This window comes from Nothoprocta perdicaria, unplaced genomic scaffold (genome assembly GCF_003342845.1).
Source record: "Nothoprocta perdicaria isolate Ctin4 unplaced genomic scaffold, notPer1 scaffold_277, whole genome shotgun sequence".
In the NCBI taxonomy this organism is placed as follows: domain Eukaryota; kingdom Metazoa; phylum Chordata; class Aves; order Tinamiformes; family Tinamidae; genus Nothoprocta; species Nothoprocta perdicaria.
Window position 1 is genome coordinate 184,216 of NW_020455507.1, and position 26,970 is coordinate 211,185.

A 26,970-nucleotide genomic window follows, 5' to 3' on the forward strand; every position below is an offset into this window, starting at 1 on the left:
GGCTCACTGATCTCTCACTGTGATTTATTTTCACTGCTAAATATTCATGTACATTAAATAAAGTGTCTCTCATAAGGATAATTACTGTTCATTTGCAGTTGCATGCTAGGCATTTTTCCAACACAGAGGAAGACCCATGATTTGTTTTGATCAATAATTACCTGGAAAAACAGCCCTAAATTAAATGGGCGCACAGTAAGGATGAAATATATACATGATGTGGAGGCAGGTGCAGCACCACTGGGAAAGCTAGAGGGGAAGCAGCAGAGAGCTGCAGGTCTCTGCCTGAGGTTCAGGAGGTATCTGTTTATTTGTCAGGGTTTGAAAGCTGCTGAGGATGAGCACACGGCTAAACATTACTGCAATGTGTCTTGCTCCAGGGCCTGCGTACCAGGTACTTGGCATATATAGTGTTATCCAAGACGTGGAGACCAACTAGGACTCTGTGGCACCACCAACCCCATGAAGGGGTAGTGGAAAAGAAGAGCGTTCAAATCTCTCCACCTTGTTGGGTAATTTTGAGCCCACTAGAAATATTAATTTAAATGGTCTGCTAATAAATTGGAATCAACTGGTGTGGATTTGGAAGAATTTGTAAAATCCCTGTAAAAAGACTTGTCCATTTCTTTCCAAGGAGGGAGATATTCTGAACCTGGTGTGCATGTAAAGGTAGAAAAGAAGCTGGATTGATACTCCACATTCATCAGCACTCCTCCTGAACTCTGCGTTCTGAAAAACAAATATATTCCTTTTTGAGTGGTAAGCAGCATATTTAGACACCTCACATAAGCTCCAACTATGTCCCAAAACAAACTAAAGAAGTAATGTTGCAGGATGCCAGTTGTTGTGCTCACATTTACATCTGCAAGTTGTTAATTATCCACTCATATAATTATTTTTACAGTCAGAACTATTGTACTTTTTTATGCATGTGTAAGTTGGCATTGTGCTGAAGTGCATCAATCTGCATTTGATGAGTCTTGTGCGTATAGTTAAAAGAGCTGAAGGCAAAAGGTACTTATGAAATTATGGAATTTGTTCACAGCACTAGCACTGTGGCATCATATGGTTGTAACAAGCCCAGAGTCAAGCCACTGTCTTGAGATGAAATAACAGAGAAGGAATAACCTGAGGACTGATTTGTTTTCCCATGATAAGTTAGCTCATCCCGAACTTAATGATGTAGGAGAGAGGGTCTCACACTCTGAAGATCATGCTTGATGCTGACTCAACAGCCATGACTTCCCTGCCCATGTCGTTACATGTCAGGTGTTCCACAGGATGGATTGCAGCTCCCTTGTCATGGATAAAGCATTGCAATTTCACACAGTGATGTGAGATTTTTGTGAGTGAAGTGGATCCCCCATATATGCTCTTGAAAAGCTGCTTACAGTTTCTTCTACCATGTAGCCTGTAAAATTGCTAGACTGCATGCGTTTAACATAAAATGAGAATAAGGTTATTTTTAATGTATTTTACCATAGACTGGATGAACTCCTGTTTAGGACCTCCTACTACATAAAGAAACACCTGTGATATAAAAGACAAGACTTAATTTTGTCCATCTCAGAGAGGATGATTCTGGTTGCTTTCTGAATGCCATTGCATTGTGAGACAGTTGGAGAATGACCTAATAGCCCTAAATTTCTAACAGTCAACAGATAGATATGTGCATGAATGAGGATATGTACCTAAAAATACTGGGATTCTTTTGGCCCAGTTGACTGAGAACTATTGTTGAAAGGACCAGAGTTGCACACAGCTTTGCAGAGTGAGGAAGGAATGCGTTGAGGGAAAGAGGTGGAGAGATATCTTGAATGGTAGCTTCTTCTAGATGCTTAATGTGTGTGCTAGACTTTTTTGACTTACCTTCATTTACCAGCTCTTGGTCTTGGCAGAAAGACCAAGGTTTTTCTAATTGCATGATTATTTCTTGCAAAGGACATTGCATCCAGACACGTAGTACATGCAGTGGCACTGTTTTCATTGTGGTGGCTTTGGACATCACTTCTGCTGGGACTGCTACCAATTCTTGTTTTAGTATAGAGATTCTTGAAGAAGTTCTCCCATTCAAAAATGATTTGGTCTGGCTGGCTGGCTGCATGATGTATGGGATTGATATGCAACCTTATGCAACCTCCATAACAGCAATACTTCCTTCAGACCTTTTTCCTCCTCCACTGTCTCTGTTTGTGTCTTCTTCAGAATTGAAAGAAAAAAAAGGAAAAAAAAAGAATAAAATATCAGGTAGGACACCTAGGACACAATGTCTTCACATTGGTTTTATTGCTTGTTTTCAGCAGTGTCAACCACATAGTAGAACTTCCTCTGAAGCAAGGAGATGAATCAAATATAAAGGAAAAGAAATAGCCAATTCCTTGCGTATTTACAGAGTCAGAACAAAATAAATAATAGGACAAAAGCCCATGAAAGAAGGCTGAGATTTCACCTGTGCCAAGCAAGCAGGCCTGTTCTCACTGGCATGAAGAGTACATCACAAGCACCAAAGTACTTAAAAGTCCACGGAGAGGTGTCTTAACAGCAACTCATTGTTCACAGCCAGTTTTCATTCCTCTTTGTAGTCAAACCCTATTTACAGGAGGGTAGAGCAGAGGTACTTGCAGTCTGAATGAGAAAAAAATAGTCAGTTGGCACTAGCTGCTAAACAAGAATAGCTTGATCTGTGTTTGAAACACAGGGTCTGAAAAATACACTCTTGAATTCAAAAGTGTCCTGTTCAACCTTGATATAACATCTGCAGATTATCAAAAAATATGTGTGTTTTATTTTAATGTGCTATTTCATTTTCCTATATGTACAGGTTTACAGTATACACAAAACTGGGGTCAGAGCTCAGCAAGTGCAAATCACTAGCACTGACACCAGTTTACATGTCCTAAAGGCCTGGCCTTCAGAACCCAAATGGGGACTGTTTTCCTCAGAGAGATCTGTTCATGGAGTTTCCCATTCCATGTCTGTCTTCTTCCTTGTCATTTCACAGTATTCCAGAAATAACTGGGTTTTCAAAAGTAGGAATCTTTGATATGTAGGAAAATGGGGTGCAAGTAAATGAGGAGTTAGATCTTTCAGATGATAGGAGGTGGAAGAAATAGTTTTTTTGGCCCAGGAAACTCATTTTAACTAATTGCTAAAAGACATAGCTGATAGACGTACAGATCTCTGTGGGTCACAAGAAGACTGGCCATTGTAACTATACCTCAGGCAGGTATGGTTTGGAGATGGGGTGAAAAGCTGAGTGGCTGAGAGAAAAATGGTTGGAAACTATCCTCTTCTGAATATTGGAAAGTCTGACTTGAAGTACCAGTCTGAGAATTAATTCTTCGCACTGTTACAGTGGTTTAACTCAACTAATACGTGAGGCCAAGACCTTGGCCTTCTGTTCTTTGAGTGTCTTCCACTGTCAGGTGGTGCTACAGCCCTTTCTACCATGTGCACTGGTGTATGAGATGTGCAAAGCTGCATTGGGAGTCAAGGAGTTTAGGATTATAAGTCCTTGTAAATTTGGCACATTCACAATGTGGGGAGAGAAGCCCTGGAAGGAGGCACAAGCACCCTTTGCCTTGGGATACCTGAAAGAGGAGCCTGGGATGCAGTGCAGAGGGGTTGTTCCACACAGGCTTTTATGTTAGAATTAGAGTCAACGGGCAGAGAAGAAATATTGCTTCTCAGGCTCATTGCTTTTGCTACCCCATGGGTTTCCATGGAACATTAATCAAAGCAGTGGGTAACATGGACTTGTGCAGACTGATTAAAATGAGATGCACATCAGCAAGTTTTGGCACTTCCAACTTCACCAAGATCCCTTCAAGTCTGAGAAAGCTTTGCTATCTTCCAAAAAAATAGCAACCTTTTTTTTTTTTTTTAAACACATCTTTCTCACTCCACCACTGCTTTGGGTTTCTCCTGCACAGGTTCTGCTCAGAGGCTGTGGAAGATTGAAACTGCCAAGGGCACACTGTGGTGGTGGTAGAAGAGACTGGAGATAACCTCATCCCACCAAAGTAATTTCAACTCCACAATGGAGCCAGGCAAAACTCATCCCTGAGATTTATTTGCAATTTTGTTTTGGTTTTTAAAACAGCCAATAGGTTGTCTTTTATTAGTCAGCAGGTACATCTTTTTCTGAAAGTATTTCCTTGAGATTGGAACAAAGATTTGGTGTTCGTTGTCTCCTTCTCACTGCCTTGTTGCTTCTGAGCTGAACTGGAATAATAATTGGATATGGAGATGTAAGTAAATTTACTAATTAATATTAAAAAGATGTGTCCAATAATAATTTTCTTGTAAAAAATGTAACTGTTACATGAACCAAAAAAAAAAAAAAAGAGAAAAAAAGGAAGGAAGGAAGGAAGGAAGGAAGGAAGGAAGGAAGGAAGGAAGGAAGGAAGGAAGGAAGGAAGGAAGGAAAAGACATATCAGATACACGCTCTCTTTTCTTTTTTGAGGGAGGGTCTCTCTTGTTCTTTCCAAAATTTCATTAACAATACTGATAAAGAATTGTTCTCTTTGTGGAAAAGATATGGTTAATGATCTGAAATTCTGCCACAATCTGCCATTTCTCTGTCTCCTTTAAAAACCCTGAAAATTCTCATTTCTTACTACCCATGAGGGGCCCCAAAAGCCATGTAGGTCACAGATGAGTAGAAATACCTGCAGGGAAAACACAGGAGAAACCTGCTGAGAAAACTGTTTAACTTTTAGATATAGATTGTCCCCTACTTAATAGTAATTACTTAATGGTTTAATCAATAGGAGTGAATTAGAGTTCTTCCCAGCATAAGCAAATTGTTCCAGGCTAAAGATGAAGGAATTCTCACCAAAAGTTAAAATCCAGTTTTCTGCTGCTATTAACGAGTAGACACTGTAGTGAAGTGACTGGTGTAAATGACATCAAAAATTGCCCTGATCTCTTTAAAGACTTTTGGAGTTCAAATTCATGGTCCCCAAATATATCTAAAGTTTAACACATCCAACTGTGCTTCTTATTTTGCACCAAAGTAACTTGACTGCATTCACTGGATTCATCCCTGTCTTACACTGGCATTGGAAGTGGACACATTTATGCTTTAAGGGAACTAGTAGTAGTGGATGATACGTGGATCATGTATTCTGCTTTGGTTTGGGACACTGCAGTTCAGGTGGCAGTTTCGAGCTGCAGTGAGGTCTCTGAATCCTTCATTTTCTTTGAAGGACTGGATAAAAAACACACTCATAAGAAGGCCAAATTATCAGACCAAATTCCTGCGTTACTCAAATAAGCGCCTGATCCAAATCCCAGAGAAGGCAGTGAAATACCTTCTGGTTACTTGATTGCTCACAATCCTGGAGTGAAAAGTCCTGATTTCATCCCTGACTCCTCTGTTCTCCTGAAATATAAGGCCAACGCAGCTGGGCTGGCAGCTTTCCACCGCCTGCATCACAAATATTGCCATGCCTGTCACAGCAGGTACATGCAATGCATTCATCTCACCTCTGGAACACCCCTGACAGTATAATGGCAACACAGCTGGATATTTGGTGATGAAGTAACTGCAAGTAGGATGCCTGAGGGCTACATTTCTGGCACATTAATTTAGCTGGCACTTTTGAAGGGTGACCCTCAGTTTAGGTCACATCCTACTTTCAGGGTCCCACGCAGAATAGCCTTGCAGTGCACATCACGGGTTTCATAAGACTCTGTAGCATGGGCAAATAAACCTATTCTTTTCCTGTCACCTCTCCTAAAGACAAACTTATTCATGCTGCCCTTGGCATGTGTCTGGTGCTGACAAAGGTTAGCACAAGTCTGAAAAGAAAGAGAAGCTGTACAAACAAAGCAGCAGGTCCTCCTGCAAATGGAGTTATAAAGCTAGGGATGTTGATGAATGACAAAGAAAGAAAGAAAGGGATGTTGATGAATGACAAAGTTAAAATGCACAAGGCAGCTCATATTACTTGAGTTTCACAGCCATGAACCTTCTTTTGCAATAAGGCTGCCTAAAATGGGAAGGTTTTCCTCATACTTTTAAGTGGAGATGGCTGACGATGCTTTTCCTAATCCATCTAATCCATCCAATCTAATTTCCTAAGTTGTTAGAGCCTAACAGCTCTGTGCTCAAATTCCTCCTTGCCTTGTCTGGGACCTGGGATTTGAGTTCACATCTCAGGTTCCCCAGTGAAGGCATGTGCTAAAGGCAGGGGCTTTCCTGCAGCCCACCACATTAGCTGATTATAAATAGGTACCATAAGAGATGAAGAAATTGAATAACTTTGCAGTCTGATGACTCACACCTTTCCAATGCTGAACCTAAAAGGAAGCTTGTTATACTAGGCGAGACAATTTGGAAGCTGATAACCCTTTCCCTTACCTCTTTTGATCTTCCTAGCAGATATCTGTTCACTTGGGAAATTGCACAGTTGGGTCAAATCCTTGCTTTCAACCATGCATGTGAAAAGAGCTAGGGGGATTAGTGGGACTTCTCCACATTACCTAGAAAGTGTCCACCAGAGCAGCACCTGCACTGAAAACTGAGAGAGGAGTCCTGGCCTCTGGGAATTCCACTGGGATTTAGATGTGGACCTTGTTCCATGGGGAATTTTAAGCATCCTCTTGATTTCTCTAGATTGTGGAAATGAGAGAGCTGCTAAAAACATATTTTGAAGATCCCATGGCTTGCCGGTGTTGGATTCTAACTGCTGATAATATGGTTGCAGTGTAACAGAGCTATAGCACAGATGGTTTGCACATAGCCAGCCTGAGGACTAGTCAGTAATACAACTCCAGGAGCACGTTGCTGAGCATGACTACCTGCATGACCTGTCCTCGTAGTCCGGGTAGCCACAGCTACCCTAGGACAGCATCTGAGCCAGGCCACTGAAAACTACTGAGTGCATGTCTACCCTTCACTGCAGTTGTGTTGGTCTATCTCATGTCCTTCTCTGAATTCAGCCCTCTGTGTCCTGTCCTCAGTTTAAGTACATGGAGAAATACTTTGGCAATGTGCAACTCAGACAGACAGTAGTGAAGTATTACTCCAGGGACGGCTTGGTACAGCAGTCTCCAGAACTGAGGAAGAAACTGGATGCCCAGATTTGCAGCTCTCCTGGGCTCTGTGTCATTTGTTGGCAGAGAAACACAGGCAGAGAAAACATAATCAACCAACCAGGAAAAAAAAAAAAAAAGGAAGAAAAAGACTCAAACAAAAAAATCCAACCCCATCAAGTTAAAAATATTTTCCTTCAGAGAGCTCCCCTTAATTATGAAAGAAGTCATCCCAGTGGTGGAAGTACCTGGTGGATAAGTTGAAACCTCTGAACCTGAAAGAGGAGTCTGTCTTCCCTTCTATGCAGCCTCCCACACATTACTTAGATGATCTAAGCTTTCCATCATGATCCTATATGTTATAGTACTCCTATATGTAGGATATCAGCAGCCCCAGTGTTAAGTGTATACCCGGGCTGGGCAGTGATTTCACGCTCTTTGGTGAAATACTGGTGTAACTCCAAGTCAGTTGGGCAGGACACACACGTGAGAAAAATCATGAGCTTCCTAGTGTTGCCTATCTTCTGCCTGGATTTGGGACTGTAGGCAGTGCACCAAACACAGGACCTCTTAGCAGGAGTTGTCCATGCAGTGCTGCATACAGGTGACCTTGATCTCCCCAGATGCCAGCCTGGCTCTTGTGAGCAGAACTCCAATTCACCCCACTCCTTCACCCTTCCACCAAGAAAAGAAAAGCAAAAGCAAGATTCTCTGCATCTGCGTGAGTTCTTCAGATAGGGATTGCCCCAATATGGAAACAAATAGGCCTTTAGAAAAGAGGCAAGATGCACATGCACATTTTAGAGATCTAACAGTGCTTTCATCATAGGATGAAAGCTCCCTGAAAAAGCTGAAGCAGAAATCAATTTAATAGCTCCTTCACTCCTTCCTGACTCCTGGAGGGCCAGTTATGTGCTGAGATAACCTTGTTTTCATGAAAGCAATTTTGCTTTCTGCTGTGAAGCTAATTTTTTCATCTGAAGAGTGGGTCCTTATGGTGGTCTGATTCAATTAAGGATTACAGGGTTCTGTATCTCATTTTCCTCACAGTGTATATTAACCATGTGCAAACAAATTACCTACCAATTGTTTACCCCTGATCCCTAATGATCTTGGGTGTGGTAATGCACCACAATCTATGGTGAACTTAAAATGAAAAACACAGCCATGCTCTGCTTTTGGCCATCTGTACCTGCATTTTATACATGCAAATTGTTTTTTTTCCTGGTCATCGAAACCAAACAAGCAAACATCAATGTTATCAACATAATGCAGAGAAGGGCATTCACACTGTTCCTTCTCAGCAAGCTGCTTTTGAAGAGGAACCCCTAAGGCGCTTGGAAATCTTTTGCTAACGAGGATGGGATGGATGGCAGGCAATTAGCAGAAGTCACTCCAGTGCTGGGATATCCTCTGAGAAGCCTTCCTGGTGCTATAGCTTCTTCTTCACAAATGCAAAACGCAGGGATGGGGTCCATGTGCTGGCCTCTCCCTCTCCCTCTCATGTGCTGCTTGTGTTTTTCTGTTCTTGCTCCCTGCTGTCCCAGCTCTATCTTCGGTGCCTTATCAACTGATTTTTTGGCACATTCATACATTTGGCTTTTTTTTTTTTTTTTTTTTTTTTTTTTTCACTTCTTCCCCCTCTCTCTGACTGGCTCATTCGTTAAAGAAAAGTGCAATTTGTTTCAGGGGCGCTGGTTCTGGTAAAGCCACTAAGGACTCACGCTCCCTTTGCCCTCCTTACTTCATTATTTATGACACAACCTGACCTCCCAGGCTCACCTCAAGTGACTAGGACCTTTACTCATAGCTATCATCCCCCTGTGGGCATCAACTTAGAGTGAAAGGTCTGAAAAGAGGGAGAAGGAAAGTATTTCTCTGCCTCTTGGCTTGTCTGATCTTGTTCTGGATGCCAGTGGCTTTTCCAGTTTTGTGTCTTCTGTTGGCTCATGTCGAGCATTTCATTTCTCAAGGGTTTGTCATCATAGCACTGATTCCTGGGGATCCTTCTCCCTATCTCTGTTTCTCTCTCAGATGCTCTGTGCTCAGAGAGTCTCTCCCCATCACACTAGAGAGAATTCAGCCTGGAAGCCAGAGCACCGGCGTGTCTTTGGTGAGCACTTGGTCAGCATGGAGATCTGGGTGCTGAAGTTGGTGCCGTTGCTGCCCAAGGAAGGGTGGTGATACTTCATATCTGAGCCCAGGAACCGTTCCAGATGCCACCTCCGCCACTTTCTCTTGAGCTCAGCTTGGACCTAAGACAAGGAAAGACAATCAAGTTAGCAGAGGGCAATGTTTTCTGTTGCTCTAATGAGATCATATAAGTAGCAATGGGAGACCCACTTACTAAGCTGCTGCCTGGCTTTGGCTGAGTGACTGAAAGCAATTCCTTGAGGAATTAAGGGTGCTCTCCTGGAGAGGAAGAGGGTGCTGAATGGGATTCACCTTAATTTTTAAGGAATTATTTCACAAAGTACATTAAACAGACATTATCTGGAAATAACTTTTGGCCACTTCAAAGAGACGTGACCCTCCATCCAGTAAAATAAAAAAGCAGAAGTCTATATATCTTCTGCAGAAAGAAAGCATAGTGCTTATTTTACCTATTGTATTAGGTTCCTTGTAGCTTATCTGCTACAATGAATCAGATTTAGTGCTAGACTACTAAACTTCAGTAACTTCAAAGCCAGATTCTTTTACGCTTTTTTTTTCACTGCCCTATATTCATCCAAAGATGAATGATTTAACTATACATTGTTCGTAAAATCATTGGTATACAGATGTGCTTTTTTGATAGAGGCTCCTTGTTCCTGCTCAGGGGGTCACATCCATCAGAGGGTTTACACTGTCCATAATCAGCTCCTAATACATTTGGTCACAGCTCCTGTCCTCTCACATAGGCTCCCAGTGCAAAATTTTAATTAATAGCATGAATTACATTCAGCCGCTATGCTAGAAGGTCTTTGGGTTCAGCAAGCACCGGAAGAGTACAACCCCAGTAATGATAATTTCAGGACTGGAAATGTGGGAAAGGCAAGACCGTGCCCATGAGCTAGAAGCAAGTTCACATGGCACTGGTCGGTGGCTAACGAGTCGTGTCAAGGCCTGTTTGGGTATCTGCTGGAAGTGGGATATTATACACTCTCTCTTCCACTGTGTGATGTACACATGGCCTCAGCATGACTGAAAGCATCACCAGAGCCCTAAGAAAGCAAATTGTGATTCTGGACACTCTTCCTCTCCCCAGGAAGCTGGAAAAAACTCAGATCACAGCTGCTCCTTTCTGGTCCATGCTCAGTTTATTGAGCTGAGTGAGCTCCAGCTGACAGCGGTTCAATGCTGTTAGCTGCTCACACCTACACAGTGCCTCTGTGATATGGGTTTAATGAGTCTCTACTGAATTTCTGCTGTACATGGTAGAAAAATGTATCATTGCACTAACAAGCTTCCGGCTCAGCAGCGGAGCCTGATTCTGGACCTTCATGTTAAAGGTAAAAATCTTTAGGTTTTAAAAGGCTGAGGTGGAGGACTCATTGAAACACAGCATAGTTGGGCTCATGATTGGTTTTATCCTGTCTTGCTGAAGATGCTCCCTTATGATCAGAGTTTATGCAAGGTTATGGGAATTCTGCTGATGTTGTCTATAAAAGAAGGACTCAGCAGTATCAATACTAAAGTGTGCAAGCAAGTCCTACTTGTTTATTGGACGTGTGGGAAACTGTCAGGCAAATGCTTGAGCTGTTTCTCTAGAATGAGTTATTCCACCTGGAAGCTTTCCCCCTGGTGTGGTAACATCAGGAATGGGACACTCCCCAATCCCCCCTCCACGAACATTCACTCTCCCTTAGTTGAAAACTACAAACTCCACAGCCTTGTTGATCTTACCTCCCCATTGAGGAAACAGTACAGGACAGCCACCACAAATCCCTGGAAGAAAGAACAGGCTCTTAGCAACTCATGGATTACATCTCCTGATACCACAACCAAGACCTGACTGCAATCCATGGCCAGGGACCTGCTGAGATGCCCCTAAGAGGCCCCTTGACTGTATTTTCCTATAAAAAGAGCAGGGGAAATTTGCTTAAGGTATACTACAGCAGATGCATGGGTAAGAGTCTGCTCAGCTCTAAGTGGGATACTTGGTCATTCAGAATAATGCATGAAAGGCAACTGGGTGGGATACTCGACCTACCCTTCCTATGTGTGAGCATGAAGCAATTCAGAGAGGTCTGCTTGAAATAACAGCTCTGAGTAGGTCCACTAATCTTTCAAAGGAGTGTTGTCAGATGCAAAGTGACAGTGATGTAAACACAGATACTAACTCATTCACCACTGAACAATGTGTACGGCCAATGCAATACATGTACACAGTCCTGTCTGCATAGATCCTGTCTGCAAACTGTAAGAACACAAAATGCCTAGAGCTGGACTAATGGATGGATGCCGGAGTATGAAATGCATAAGTAAGTACTTCTTTTCATGCAACACCAGGGCCAAGGTCAACTACCCAGCATTGGAACTGACTGAAGAATTGGAACTCTACCCGAAGGTGATTTATCTCATCTTGCAAGGTAAATGACAGATCAACTGAACTGAAATGTTGGTTTTCCTTTCCTGGTATAAAAAGCCCTACGGGAACTAGCTCATAGAGGTATATTTTCTTTTTAGATGCCTAAAATGTGGAGAATCTCCACACTGGATTCTTTTTCCCCAAAGGGGAGCACTATTGGTCATGTCCGGGAAATCCCCAACTCACTTATTCCCTTACATTTCTCTGTGCCAACAGACCCAATCTGATGGCACAAAGGAAGACTTACCTGGAACGACCCAACCACAAGCTCAAAGACAAGCTTAACTTCTGCTTTGAAATTGTCCGGGAAGAAAGCAAACATGATGTAGTGAATACCGAAGAGAGGGATCAGCAGCAAGGTGGACTTGGCCAGTCTCCTGTTGGAAAGAAAAACATAAGCCATAAAAGTAGGTGTCTTTGTTTCCTTTTAGGAGATGCAAGCACTATCATTGAGGTCCTGGAAACATCTGGCCTTTCAATAGCTGCTCAGTGTGAAGACAAGAGGCTACCCAACCTGGGAGAGCTTGGGGGTGGGGGATGGTTGGGAACAGAGTTGAGATCAGCTCCTCACAGAACTGCCAAGGATCCCTCCAAAGGTCTGGGCTGTGCTGTGATGGAATGTGGAGCCAGATTCTCAGTTTGGACCAGTCAATTTACACCAGTTCACAGTAAGGACTGTGCTGGGTGATATCCACAGCTTTAGATCCTTCTTTGTTAATAGCCTTTCAAAAATATGTATGCCTTCAGTGGAGGCATAGTGATCAGCCCTTTATCACCTCTCCTCCATCCAGCCTCCAGACTGGGGATGACTGCTTATTTCAGATGTGGTGATGACTTAAAATGCGACATCTTTATTGCCATTTCTTTCCCTCTTCCTCTCTTCTTCCCCTCCCACTGGAGATCTTCTTTCATCTCTACAAGCTAAATCATCATCTAGCACTGTCTTTGTTTGCTTTGGATTTCTGAAAATTACAGCTTCTGGGAGAGAAATCGTATGTTTAGCTCAGAATAATGACAGGCTATTGTATAATGAATGTCTCCAAAGGAGGAGGATGAACAATATTAGTGTTTAATAGCACCAGGCAGGGTAATCAGAGGTCTAATTAGGAAGAGATAATAATTTATTAAATCTAATCATTATTAAAGTCTAGGTGACAAAAATAAAAGGAAATAAAATACTTAAGGATGTCTCAAGGGTTTCTGTGGGTAACCAAGGGAGCTTGGTTACCCACATCTTTATGTGTCTCCCTCTCCCAAAGTCTTGGGCATCAGAAGTATTTGTTCTTCCAACTGAACAACCCGCACCTCCAAAGTCCATTCAGTTTCAGACCTCCAAAACCACCTTCATTTATTTGCCATCTACTTAAGTCTGCTGGGAAGGCTGGTATCCCATTCTATGCAGACAGTGCTCATCACTGTATCTTCCAACAGACTTTTCCAGCTTTACCTAGGCTTGGCCCAAAGAGAGTCTATCATTAAGGCTTTGGTTTGTGGTTGTGGTTCCCCAAGGAAAACCTGAATGACAGCATAGCTGGAAAGCTGCTGGTAGTAACCTATTCCATGCAAAACCAACACCTTTTGGAAGTTGAGAAGCTTCCCAAGAATTTGCCTTTCACACTGCATCTCTCACGTCTCTCTTAGTGAGTGCATGCAAAACCCGAGTCCTCCTTATAGACTTTCCTTTCCTGGCTGAATTGTAGCAATGAACTAGCAGTACAAGCCAAACATTAGGAACCTCATCCTCCAATTTGCACAACCCATCAAATCAGTCTCTTGCTCCCAACGCTGAGCTCGCTCAGAGTATTAAGTTACTTCTCAAACCTCATGCTGCTTCAAGGTATGGTCTCTATTATCCGAGTTCCTGAAATCTCACAATGACGAACAATATCAAAAGGTATCTTCCTCAAGCATGCTGGACTTTTCTTTCCATCAAGTTCAAGCCTGATTGTGTAAGAGGCAGAAGTGTGTAGAAGGTTGGCAAAAACTGGTTAATTCTGCCCGCTGGAGGCTACAGATTCTGAAAAAAATCCGTTAGATTCCACTCCTAGCCCAAGGTGCATGTCTTAGACCTAACCTTTTTGCCAGATTTACGGTGACAGGTACTTTAGGGAAAATAGAACTCTATTAGCCTGCACTAAATCTACTGCTCTCTTTGGGAGTGGGTAAGGAGGAACATTAAGGCAACCATACTCCTGAGCACATAAAAGAAGAGTACCTAGAGAGCTCTGATGATAATATTGATCTATGGACATGTTCAGAACAGAATGAGATGAATTTTGCTCAAGATTTCTATTATAGAAAACAAGGTGTTTTCTCCTCCTATTTGCCTGAAGTATTGCTGTCCCATTCTTGTGCACATCTCTGTCATTTCCCGGAAAGTGTTTTGGGAGACATGTGTTCACAATTTCCAATACATAAAAGCCCATCTCAACATCTGTAGCAGAGTCAGCAGCAAATCTGAACTTCCAGCCTGCAGCACGTCTGAAATTGCTTGAAATTGAACGATAGTGTCAATATGTCAATGTATTTTTTTATGTAAAAAAAAAGTAAGAAAGGTTACACAATGTAAGGAAGAAAGAAACAGAAGAGAAAAATGTGGAGAAATGTAAATGAGAGATCCTTGATGTTGTTAGATTAATATATATTTATCACAGGTTTAGCAGAAGGAATCCACACAGATTATTAGCAACAAGTTTTGGCAATATCTCTGGTTATCCAGGCTAAAGCCCTGAATTGGCTTCAGCAGTATTTCAGGCACTAAGGGTGTTCTATGTAATAGGAATCTGATCCCTAAAAATTCTGTACCCAAACAAAGACATTAAAAATTTAGGACCATCCACCTTTGGCTCCAGATTTCAGGTTGAGGCATTTAACGTTAATTGTACAGGTGAGTGTGAGATCTAGATATGCAGAACGTGCATCCAGTGGAGCCTTAAAGATGCCCTGGGGAAGCTTGGATGAAGGATAGTTGATATCACATAAGGCTACAAGGTTCCCATAAGCCCTGTCTCCCTCATGTCAACTCCAGGCAAGTATCCCAAATGTCCTAAGGCTTTGGATGCCTACGTGCAGGCACCTCAATCAAGCCCTAGATCTAAGGTGACTATAAGGCAGTTTAGATGCTCAGCTCACATTTAGAGCCCTAAATTTGTGTGTCATAGTCTGAGTGGAATCTTATCTCAGGTATCTCATCTATCAAACCTAACAACGCACTTGAACTACAAGTGATAATGTATGTTTCATCTCAGACTCTGCAGAAAATGGATAGAGCAAAGGCTCCAAGATTAAACAGCATGGGAGGACTGGAATATTGATTTGCCCAACTATAGGCGCCCAGGCCTATGCTTTCCAGAGGGAGGAGGATGATGAGAAACTAAAGATGCTGTCAAGGCCACTTGTACTTTAGAAATGGCTCTTGCTTAGCAAGCCAGAGCAGAGAAGCCCATGTCACTGCCCTGCTGTGCTAGGTTTGTTTACAAGGCAAAAACAGATTTCCTGGCAGCTTCCACTTTCCTTGGTAAACGTAGCAAAAAGAAGCCTTAAGCCCCAAAATCACCATGAATTCATAGGTAATTAGAGCATAATCCGTCCTGTGTCAGCAGCACTTCTAGGGAGATGCATTAATTGAGCCAATCGCTCAAGACTGGGATACATTCTTCTGATAGCACTGTTTAGTATGAGAACATATTTCAATATGCTGATTTAATCTAGGTACCAGGCCAAAGCTGTCACAGTCCTTGGGCTAGGAAGATACAATGCCCGACTGCAAATGCATAAAGTGATGTGGTAGAAAGCACAGGAACCAATAATGTTGGCCTGTCAGTGGTGACGGAAAAAGAATAATTGGTTTTGGCTGCTGCAGGGAGAAGTTAAGGTCAAATACTGGAATTTCTCATCATAAATTTGAGGATGTCTAGGAGCGAACTTGCTATCACTAGAGAAAGAGAAACTCAGCGATGAGGTTGGTCAGTATTTAAGTAGCAAACTGACATGATTTTTTTCCATTTTGCAAAAGCATGAACTGAGCCCATGCCCTTCAAGGTACCTAAATGTACAACTCCCTCCAAATAATAAAAATATTTTGTCAGCAGTAAGCAGGCAGGCACAGTATTCTACTTCCATTTCGGTACTTTCCTAAGAATGCTTTCGATAAACATCCAAACTATTTGGAATACTGAGGCAAGACAATGACGAGAGGTAAAAATGAGCTGAAGCCTGAAGTTTTATTTTATTTGCATGGAAAGCAGAATAAACCTATGGAGGTAGGCAGAATTTTTGCACACTAAGATTTCTGCAACTGAAACTAGTATTGCCACAGAGACAGATGCTCATCTCTGCATGTTGTTCATTATAAATAGCCTCATTAAGGTCACCCTTATATCCCTAGAATAACGATTTTGGACTAAGCAAAGCTTCTGAGGCAGCGCTGCTTCTCAACAGTGAAGAGAAATGGATACCTGTCGGGATGGATTCATCTGATGTAGTTCAGTTTCTCGTATCTTTAGGATAAGGGAAATTTGCCATAGACAGATGCTCTTTACTTCCCATCAGAGTTTCCCTGGCTTCAGAATCCAATAAATATCGAATCTACAAATGAAAAGCCTCTTTGCATGATCATTACTGTTGCACTTCTTCATTGCTAGCCTCAGAAGAAATCCTTCCTGCCTGCCTGTTCAAACTGACATAAAACATGCCCAGTCATTTTAGCAGATGTCCCATTTCCTGATTTCTTATCATCATTAATCAATTAAAAAATACGTGATTCTGACTGGTCAGATACAGACAGATGAAATACTCCTAGGTCCGACTAAAAGCCCAACCAAGCAGGCTTCCCAAATTAATAGAGTATGGTTGAAAAAGCCTAGGACTTACAGATACTGGCTGGTTTCGTTGTGCCCAACGTCTGGGGAATGCAACTTCTGGACTAGGATACGGATAATGCAAATGAAGAGAATGAAGTTCACCTGTTGGGATGGGTAGAAAGGAGACAGAAAGAGAGAAAAGAAAACAAAAATTATTCTCCCACAGTATTTTTCCCCCAGTGAAAAGAGCTGATTGTTAGAGGGGCTTCCTTTCACTGCATTATTTTTGCCATGGAGCAAGCCGTTGTTAAAAAGCCATGAGCAGAGACCCCCACTCTGTGAGCACATAGTAAACCGACACAGGATGGCAGCCAGCTTGGGCCTGACATCAGCCTGCTTGGGACTTTGTGTTATACATCCCAAGTATGATGATGTCAAACCCATAGGGCACAGCTATGCACGACGTCCTGCTGCGCGGGGAAGTGCCGACGACAAGGTGGGGAAAGAGCCTTGGGAGCGAGCAGAGCGACGGACGTCAAAGCCCTCGGGAGACGGTGACATGCGACCTGCTGCTGAGCATGTCAAGACTGAGGCAATGAGCCAAAGAAACCAAACCAAAACACAAAGCAGTATCTACTCAAGCAAGCCCTACTCAATACTACTGGGCCCGTGTCCTCTGCAGACAAGCTGGAGACCTATATTGCTGCAATATATGCAGCAGAAAAATGATGAGTCTTCCGTGAACTTAGTTGACACCTGACCTCTTTATTTTTTTTTTAATAAAAATCTTTTCATAGTGAATGCAGAAATTATTTTGATTTTTAGACATTTAAAGATTGAAAGGGATTCTGCTAACCAGCTAATACCAGTTCCCATAAAAACAGATTGTAAACTTTCCTCTTTCCTCCAGCAGTTCCCACATTTATCTGAACAAAAGGTGAGTGAACTAGGCTGAGGCATATCTCTCATTTAGACATTCGTTCTTTGCTTAAAGGCTATGAGTGACTGCAAATTAATTGTATTTCTTGATTGTGATGTAATTAGTGCTTTTTATCTATCCCATATAATTTATTTTAGCTTCTGTTCATATTTATTTACTTAAAAAAACAGTTTGCATCTGACTCAACTGCAAGGAAAAATTTATCAGTTCAGAGCAGAATTATCAGGATCAGCAGGTTTAATCAGCGTTGATAGCACACAGGCTACAGTGCTGAGGATAAGATCTGAGCTGCTTCCCACGCTCCCGCTATGTGTTAAATACCATATCAGCTCATAGCCGTCAAGAGCAAACATTGGACACACAAAGAAGGAGGGCAGCGGTGAGTCAGATGGAGTGGGATTACAAGTTTAGTAAGGCCTTAGTACTGCATGATTGAAGATATGCCTGCCAGGCACCTGGAGAAGTTGTCTAGTTCATTTCTCAACCTCGAATAGGATCAAGGGCTCTTGATCTCTTCACCGTGCTTAAAAATATTTAGGCTGGAAACATTTCTCTATTGTTTGAGCTATATAAGTCTTGCTTCAGATGAAGTCTACGCTTTATCCAGTGGACATGGAGATAAATGTTGTGCTCCTCCTTGCGGAAACCTGCTATGCATCTGATAGCTGTTATCATGTCCTCCCTTTGTGACAGATTTATATAATATCTGCAGAAGGAAAATCAGGTATTGCCAAGTAGATTCTGTTTGGAAATGATTTATTAGGCAGAAGAAAAAACAGACTTGTTGATCCTAGGAGGATGTATTTCTTTATCAAAAGGTTATCTCAGGAAAATGGTATCTACAGTGCTTTACAGTGATATATGTAGTCCGAGAGCTGTAATCTAGACATTTAAATTTTATCAGTAAGGTGAATAAAGTTAGAGGTGATTATTCAAAATGTTTCACTTTGTGAATGCTTGTATGAGAAATGATACAGGAAAGGTCTTCTTGCAAAAAGCAAAATGTATGTGGAGTAGGGAGAATATATGTCTAAGAAAAGATTTCCGTTTAAAAGAGTTTTATTTCTATTGTTTTCATTTTTCTTCCTTTCCACACACACTTCCTTTGATTTGAGAAAACTCAAACCTAAATTTAACTCAGATTCATTCTGACTTCATGCTTGGGCTCTATACCTGGCAGAGGAAATGCATAATATTCAACATGGGTGGAAGTATTTATAGTTCCTCAGGAGCGTCATGGTTCTTATGGCCAGAACTGATCATCTTGGAAGTCAGCCGAACTCTTCTGTTGATTTCTCTTGCCATTAGCCAAGTCTCTCAAGAATTTACTTTTGAAACACATAGTTGGAATCAGTACTGGATGTTATCACAAGAGGCAAATATCTGGGGAAATGAATCTTTCCTTTTAGCCAGATACAATTCAAGGTAGGACTCAGCCCCTATTCCTTTGCAGTGTTGGCATCTACAGCCAAACAAGTCACCCCAAGTGTTCCACATGGTCAGCTCAGAGAAACAAAACCATTCACGGCTCAGTTCATCTGATCTATTTTAGACATCCATCCATTGGTTCATTAGAGAAGATGACCCTTTCCTGGAATTGTAATCATGTTCCTACATCTCCACTAGCTAGACGCACCTGTGGCTATGGCACCAGAGTGCACAGGGTGACTAGGTGAGATGGAAGAGTCCAGAGTTAAATGAAATTAGTTCCACCTCGCCTGCTCAGTATCTCAAACTCTTTCCATAATTAGTGCTTAAAGATAAAGATGTTTATTCAGAGGGTGAGCTTCCTCAAACTGAAACACACCTTCCGTATTTAATCGGATGTTAACACATTTTCCATGGATGTTTTCTGTATTTGCAGGTGGCTTTTACAGAATACTTCTCAAACCCCATCTCCCTCCCCACTTAGTATTAAAGAGGGCTTTTCAGCCAGTAGAATGCACTGATACTTTACCAAAATAGACACCAAAATAGGAGTTTTAATGATCCACCAGAATGGAGATTCCATTATTTCCTCCCAGCACCTAAAAAAAAAAAAAAAAAAAAAAAAGACTTAAAATATTGAGCAAAAGCATACTATCCATGATCACAGATTTTTTTTTAAGCACAGAAAATTTAGCATTATCAGAAGAAAACAGTCCTTTCTGAAGAAGAGGACAGAAAGCCAGATCCTATCTAATAGACAGCTGGATCCCATCTGATTAAATCTACCTAGGTTCCTCTGAGGTATTTACCTATTCAGATGAGTTCATAAGGGCCAAGGTTTGATTTATTTCATTCTAAAGTCCTAAAGTCAGGATGTAGGTGAGAAAATGAATCCAAATCCCAAAGTGTCTTTTTCTTTTCCCTCATCACAAAGAGAAACAAAGCAGTCTAGCCTGTATGTACTTCCTAAATCTGTAACTGAAAGGAACTATCCAACATTCCTTCCCTGCAAGTATTTATTTTAATGCTTTTAGATATTTATTTTAGTAACTTTTTGATATAAAAAGGTGACCTCAGAACAATACTTATCCCACTTAAAGGATATTTGCCAGTGTAAACATAATTCTGGAAAGTCTCACAGAAGTTTATTAGAAATTTCAACAGGAGTTGCTATATAGCCGACAAATTCCAGCAAAATATTTCTCAATCTTTCAATCACAGAAGAAATAGTGAGAAAAAATACTTTGTGCTCAGGTCAGGAATTTATCTTATGTTTGTTACTTATATATATTTGTTATTTTATATGGGAGGTGATTGCTTTGGTTTAAATCCTGAATTTACTGGAGTCACAATTACCTGTTCTGGAGTGTATTATCTACAAAAGCTACCTTTCTCCACACGGATTTCTGATTTTCCATGGCCAAAGAGAAGCTAAACAGTGAAGACGTGGTCAAAGTGTTCTCATGAGGGGCTGAGCACTTGAAGGGTTAATGTGGAATTTGGAATGAGTAAACTGGGCTTTTCTTCAGCTGCCGCAGACTCACTCGGATATCATTGGAGAAAAGATGAAATTTCAGACTAATGGAAAACAGGCTGTGTTTGGAAATGGATCCAAAAGTGAGCCTTGTAGTTCAAATTAGAGTGACATTAAACAGAAGAAATGTTCATAAAACCTAAGAATGAGTACAATAGAACTTCATGGATATGCCACAGCCCAAAAATTTTCAGTTGAAGTCAAATCATTAATTCCTTGAGAGATAGTGTACTGGTTACTCAAAAATGAGGAAAGCATCTTCCAGGGAGAAATAATCAGTTTGTGGTAGGCTGCAAATGTCATCTAGGTATTTTGGAAAGACATTTGAATGCCAACATATGAATGACAGAATGGGAATAAAATGAAAACTATTATTTGAAATGGATTTCTCCATGGACCTCACAACTACTGAGTGATTAAACGTTGATCTTTAGGACAGCATTCATGAAAATTGATCTGCATTCATGTTTGAAATAGATTAATGGAACCTGTTCTCAACAGTTTTCACTAGATTCACCTCATCTTACACTAAATTCTAACAATGCAAATAATGGTTGATTTTAGGCTTTGACTTTAGGATGAGAAATACTACACTCTGTACACTGACTAGATCTCCACTTCCTGTAACTGGAGACTAGAATGAACTGCTCAGATACCAATGTTTATATTTAGTCAGATGTATGCTACCCTTTTCTTTAGAGTTAAAGTGGTCCTAATTATGTCTAGGGTACTTCATTTTCAAAATGAATTCAGACAGCCTGAATAAAGGTCACTTTAATTTGGAATTAGAATTTTTAAATAGGATATACTGCAGTTTAACTAATCCTATATAATTAGTCTTTTATTTGATCTGGATCAATTTCCTGTAATTTCTCTATGTAGCTATGTCTAATTTTAGTATGCAAAAAAAAAAAAAAAAAAAAAAGCCTCTACATTAGATATTAACATATCCTGTAAATTCACAGCCTGCATTTCACACACACACAAAAACCTACAGCTTTAAAGCCTCAGGAAAATGCAAGGAAAATCTGTATTTTTGATATGACTTTTTGGAGCTGTGTGCGAATACATACTAGCATATACTAAAACTCTGGTAGCCAGAGTGGTTAAATATGGATGTCTATCTCATTACAAAAGCTATTTATTAAAGGAGTAAATAAGGTTAGTCTTATGTAGAAAGAGCAAAGCCATAAAAGAAATCAGTGGCCCTCAGGAAATATGTTAGCAATACCATATATCAAGAATACAATGTGAAATCTGAGCTGCTTCTCTCCCTGAAATAAGGACAAATGGGGACACATTTGGAGACAGGGAATGCAAGGAAGTAAATGGAGTTAACCATATGCTGCAAATGCAGGAAGGAAGGGCATGCACAGTGAGTACATAATGAGTAGATCTCTAAAGTGTTTTCTCACAAACACCTTTCAAATTACTCTAGACTGACTGACTGAGTGAAAGTATGAGGGAGAACTGCCAGATCAACTCTTATGTACTTGCACATATCCTTGGGTTCCTCTATCTGCCCCATTTAGTTAGCTGCATTTTATCTGCTTCTTATATGAAGCATCAAAGAGAGCTGTTAGTTTAAAAAAGATGAAGAACGTTGCTCAGCCACTCTCCATTATCCTTGAGAGGTCATGGAGAGTGGGGAGGTGCCTGAGACTGGAAGAAGGTCAAAGTCATTGCAATCTTAAAAAAGGGCAAGAAGGAGAAACTGGGCAACTACAGGTCGGTCAGCCTCACCTCTGTCCTTGGAAAGGTGATGGAGCTGCTCATCCTAGAGAGCATCTCTAGGCATATGAAGGAGAAGGAGGTGATCAGAAGCAGTCAGCATCGATTCATAAAGGTGAAGTCATGTTTGACAAACCTGATGATAGCCTTCTGTGACGGGACGACTGGCTGGCTGGCTGATGGGAGAACCAGGGATGTTGTCTACCTTGACTTCAGCAAGGCTTTTGACACTGTCTCCCATAACACTCTCATAAGAAAGCTACGGAAGCATGGACTGGATGGGTGAACAGTGAGGTGGATTGAGAAGTGGATGGATGGCAGAGCTCTAAGGGTCGTTTTAAATGGGGCTGAGTCTAGTTGGAGGTTTGTGACCAGTGGTGTCCCCCAGAGATCAGTATTGAGCTTCTAGAGAGGGTCCAGTGGAGAGCCACATAGATGATTAAGGGACTGGAGCATCTATCTTATGAGGAAAAGCAAGACAGGCTGGGTCTGTTTAGCCTAGAGAAGAGAAGGTTGAGAGGGGATCTGATCAATATATATCAATACCTGAAGAGTGAATGCAGGGAGGGCCAAACTCTTCTTAGTGGTGGCCAGTGATAGGACAAGGGGCAATTGGTGTAAGTTGAAACACATTAAGTTCCATCTGCATGTCAGGAAGAACTTCTTCCCTGTGAGGTTGACAGAGCCCTGGAACAGGCTGTCCAGGGAGGTTGTGGAGTCTCCTTCTCTGGAGATCTTCCAAACCCACCTGGAGGCCACCCTGTGCCCTGTGCTTTGGATGTCCCTGCTGGAGAGGGGGATTGGACTAGATGATCTCTAGAGGTCCCTTCCAAACTCAACCATTCTGTGACTCTGATTCTGTGATTCTGTGAAGAACAAATGCAAAGATACATCTGGGGAAGAAGAAAAATGAATTTGTAGGTATTTTGTTTGTGAGTTTTTTTTGTTTGTTTTTGTGGAAGGGCTAATGAGTGTTTATTCCATTTCTGCTGCATTGTCAGAAATAGGGTCATTTCTGTGGAACGCAAAGCACAACTCAGACCATGGAACAGCTGCTCAACTCATGTCTTCACTATGCAGGACCACAGGACCACCTGGGGCATCCAGTGATTTCCCTGTAATTGTAGACATACTTATAGGAGCTCTTTAACTAGAGAAGGGTCTGAAAATAATCAGTTTTATTGCTCACTACAAGGCATAAAACACCTCCCTAAATATAACAAAAAACAAAGGACTCAGAAATGCCACCAGCTGTAACGGTAGCATGTGGCCTCCATTTATCTTTCTGAGAACAACAACTCTTCTCAGAGAGGTCTGTTTTTTACTTTCCTGGGCAAATAAGGCTGCAATGAAGATATTAGCAGAGCAGCAAGAGGAAATGAAATGCGTTGCTGCAGTGGCATCAAGATTGGTATCTGCCAGATCAAGTGAGTACTGTGAAGTAAAATCCTTGCTACCAAGGTGACAGCAGTGCTAATGAGACTCAAGATCCAGGTGTTTGATTTGCTTGTGCTCTGTGAAGTGGGAAAGTCAGCAGGAATCTGTTCAGCAGGAAGTTCCCAAGGTCCATGCAGGTGCGATGTGGATAGGGGGACCTTTGCCAGGCTATTTCCCTGCTGCGTGCACTGCTGTGTGTGCTAATTGTGATAATTAATAAATGAGTGCAAGACTTCACAGTATCCCCCCTTCTCTAGTAAACCTGTGCCTCATTCCCCATTCATTTCAGTATCAAAGGAATTATCTATGGAAAACACTGATATTTAGAAACAGATTTCACTTTTTGGTTTTTTTTTTAACTTCTAATGTGTTCTTCCATGAATGTAAAGATAATTTTGGTGAAATTCATTTAACCAAATCCACTAATATGGTTAATTTTGTTTGCAGATTGATTTTGGTTGATTATTTGGCATATTCTCCTAATATTCCATAACCCTAATATCATCGTTAGCAACACCCATAGTCTATTTGTGATTTTAGCCAGGATATCTTCGCTAATTCCCTGCAAATCCCAATCACTAATCCCACTTTCCTAAGGCTGCACAAAGAACATGTCTTCAGGGAAGACTAGGAGCATTTCCTAGGCTTTAGGGTAGGAAAATGCCTCGGGTCTACTCTGAGTGCCCTTCCTAGGTCAGGAAGGAAGCTGAGCAGATAACAGGGCTATAAGGGCTGTAGAACTTTCTTTGGCCTTCTCTGAAGATAAAACAGTTATAAAGGAATGTGAAGGGAGTCCATAGGCTTACCCAACATCAAAAAAGTAAATTCTGACAACAGTCCAAGCAGTGATGAACACAGAAGGGGCACCTGCAAGAGAAGAGATATTTTTACTGTCACAAATTGTTATCCCTGTCTGTTTCAGTGCTGCTCTCCCCCACTCTCCATCATCTCTGATTGAGATGGTAACTTGGTCTAACGGTGTGCAAATATGTCAGGTCTTCAGTGCTCATGTGGCAAACATGGCCTTACTCTCTCAATGATCATGTAAGATGAGTTTCCTGTTAATGGTTACCTACTTGATTTATCCTTTTATTGAAATGCCTACTGGTGATGAAACAAAAGGATTAGGTGTCATCCCACCTCACTTGAGACACCTGCATTGTACAACATCTGTATATAACCCAGTCATCCCAAATTCTCTTTAGTATTGGTGGAGAGAAGCATATCCTTTCAAGACATCGTTCTGAGCTACATTAGATGTTTGTTTTAGGACAAAAACTGTTCTCTTGGACCACTTTGACTGTATTAATTTCCACTAGCTATAAAGGGAGCCTGAAGTGACCAGAAGTCTGTAGCTGGTCAAATTAATCTAATTTTGCCTCTCATTCCACGCTCCGCTGCTTGACTCGAGCAGTCATGCTACACACTTCTTGTCCCCCTTCTAGCTCTGTCTGTTGTTTTTGTTTCTATTTACAAAGGAAACACTCCGGGAAGGAAACTTCTATTTGTTCTTTGTTACTCACAGTATTTTGTGCTGTCTATTGTGACTCCTAAGAGCAAAGGCAATACAAACAATAAGAACTACAATAAGAGTGTTCAAATCTTCAGTCCTTCCATAGTGCATTCTAGATCTATCACTGCAGCTTTTGAAAAGGATGGAGAAATGAAATGCCAAAAGGTCTTTCGAGCACCTATCCTTTATTTGAATTGTCCCTCCTTACCCAACCAACCTCAGAAATTCTCAAGGGTCTACCGTCCATGTAAGAATTGTCCAAATACATGTAAGTGCAAGATATTTCCTTTCATTTAAAACCATTAGCTCTACAAAGATTTCTTTAAAATCTTCCAGCTCTACTGTGCTGAGAGAACAAGTGCCTTTGAGTAAGGTGGGTTTAAAGACAGTCTTGACCTGATTAAGTGCATCTGAAAGAAAGCCTGCTAACTTCATCTCATATAGCACAGAGAACGATCCCTCTTCCGCAGTGTGAATCCAAGCGTAACTCCTGTCACTTTTGATGGAAGTTATTTTATGGCTAGTTGATCAAATCCTGAGTCCAGGCATACCCCTGTACATGACACAAATGCTTTTCTTTTTTCACTTTTCAAGATTATTCCCCGCTCTAATTATTTCCTTGTTTCAGCTATAAAAAAATGTGGAATGGAGAGCTATTTTTCTTGTTTATATATAAACCTTAAGCTAAAAAAATTTAAGGGGGAAAAGAGATCTCTGTTCTGTCTCTTGGGAGAAAAAAGAAAAGCTGGTCTAGTAGGATTAATTTACATACGTTAGCATTTCAGCTCCAGGCTGAAACTTCATGCAATTTAATTTCATCTTCCTTATGTTGTCTTGTGTGTGTGCAAGAGTTGATTCACACCGAAGATGGGGAAATCATGAATGTAGTATGCAGAAGGTTATCAATATTAGCACACAGGCAATGAGAGCTCCGTGGATATCTAGACTGAATGAAGGAAGTGGGCAAGAGATTATAGTGTTTGTTGGAAGAGCTCAATTTGGGAGGTTGGCTTTGCTTTGGGATCCACCCTTAACATTTAAAGACCATGCATGATTCCAGCTGGGTGGAAGAACATGAGTGTAACTTTGCAGAATCTAATCCAGCAGCTGTGGCTTAGAGTCAGAGTTTGAAGACTTAACAGTCTCTTGGTGATTGTCAATAAAGCCCCATCCTCACCACCATACCCCTTAAATTGCTGCTGAAAATGCCTGCCAGGATCACCTCCTGGAATTCAAGTTGGATAAGATGCATACCCCAGCCGATCAAAATGTACCACCAGAAGTACTTCCTCTCTGAAAAGAAGGAGATGACCAACAGCGTGTGAAGATACAAGCCTTCCACAAGCAGCCAGAAGAAGTTGGCCATGATGCAGTACTGAAAGAAAACCATCATGACTTTGCAGCCGACCTGGAAAAGAAGAAATGAACAGTGGTGAACACACTACATGACTACACACCTTGCTCTCCATGTAACTTTGGGATTGTTCTTCGAAGGACTCGTATGATTTTATGGAGTGAGCTCTCCCATAGAAAGCCAAAAGGTCAGTCTAGCTTTCCAGGAGAAGAAAGGATCAGGCTTGCCTGACTTGTGCTCACCCCTGCATCTCAAACAGAGTGTTGAGCTCAGGTCAGGATGCCAATTGACTGTGTTGGTTGAGCAATGCATTCAAGCAAGGAAACCCTGCTGAGTGGTGACAAGCTGATACACTGAGCTATGATTCTGGCCAGCGTGGTGCTGCTTGCTATAGATTTTGGATGCACGTCCATGGAAAGCTACCTCAGTGTCAGGGCTGATGCCAGGAGGCCCTCTCATAATGTGCAGTTACTGGTTGCTTTGCTGAGCCAATGCAACGGCCGAGCTTTGAAGCTGAGAAGAATCCTCCAAAAATCTGCTACTTTGAATTGCAATCAATTCAGCGAGGTGGTCCTGCCATCACAAGAGCCCTTGGGCACCAGAGAGGAGAAAAGAAGCA

At 41.5% G+C, this 26,970-nt stretch overlaps 1 protein-coding gene across 1 annotated transcript in view; it reads right to left on the reverse strand.

Annotated features, from left to right (window-relative positions):
- Positions 1-7,416: 7,416 nt before the first annotated feature.
- The window catches only part of VIPR1 (vasoactive intestinal peptide receptor 1), a 104,158-nt gene continuing 84,604 nt past the window's right edge, over positions 7,417-26,970 (reverse strand). Inside the window, exons 7-13 of the mRNA XM_026041069.1 lie at positions 26,252-26,405; positions 24,291-24,351; positions 19,312-19,381; positions 16,485-16,576; positions 11,860-11,989; positions 10,928-10,969; positions 7,417-9,297 (exon numbers count right to left, since the gene is read on the reverse strand). Of these exons, the coding sequence (XP_025896854.1) occupies positions 9,106-9,297; positions 10,928-10,969; positions 11,860-11,989; positions 16,485-16,576; positions 19,312-19,381; positions 24,291-24,351; positions 26,252-26,405 (741 nt within the window). The 3' untranslated portion in view covers positions 7,417-9,105. The remainder of the gene's footprint in view (positions 9,298-10,927; positions 10,970-11,859; positions 11,990-16,484; positions 16,577-19,311; positions 19,382-24,290; positions 24,352-26,251; positions 26,406-26,970) is intronic.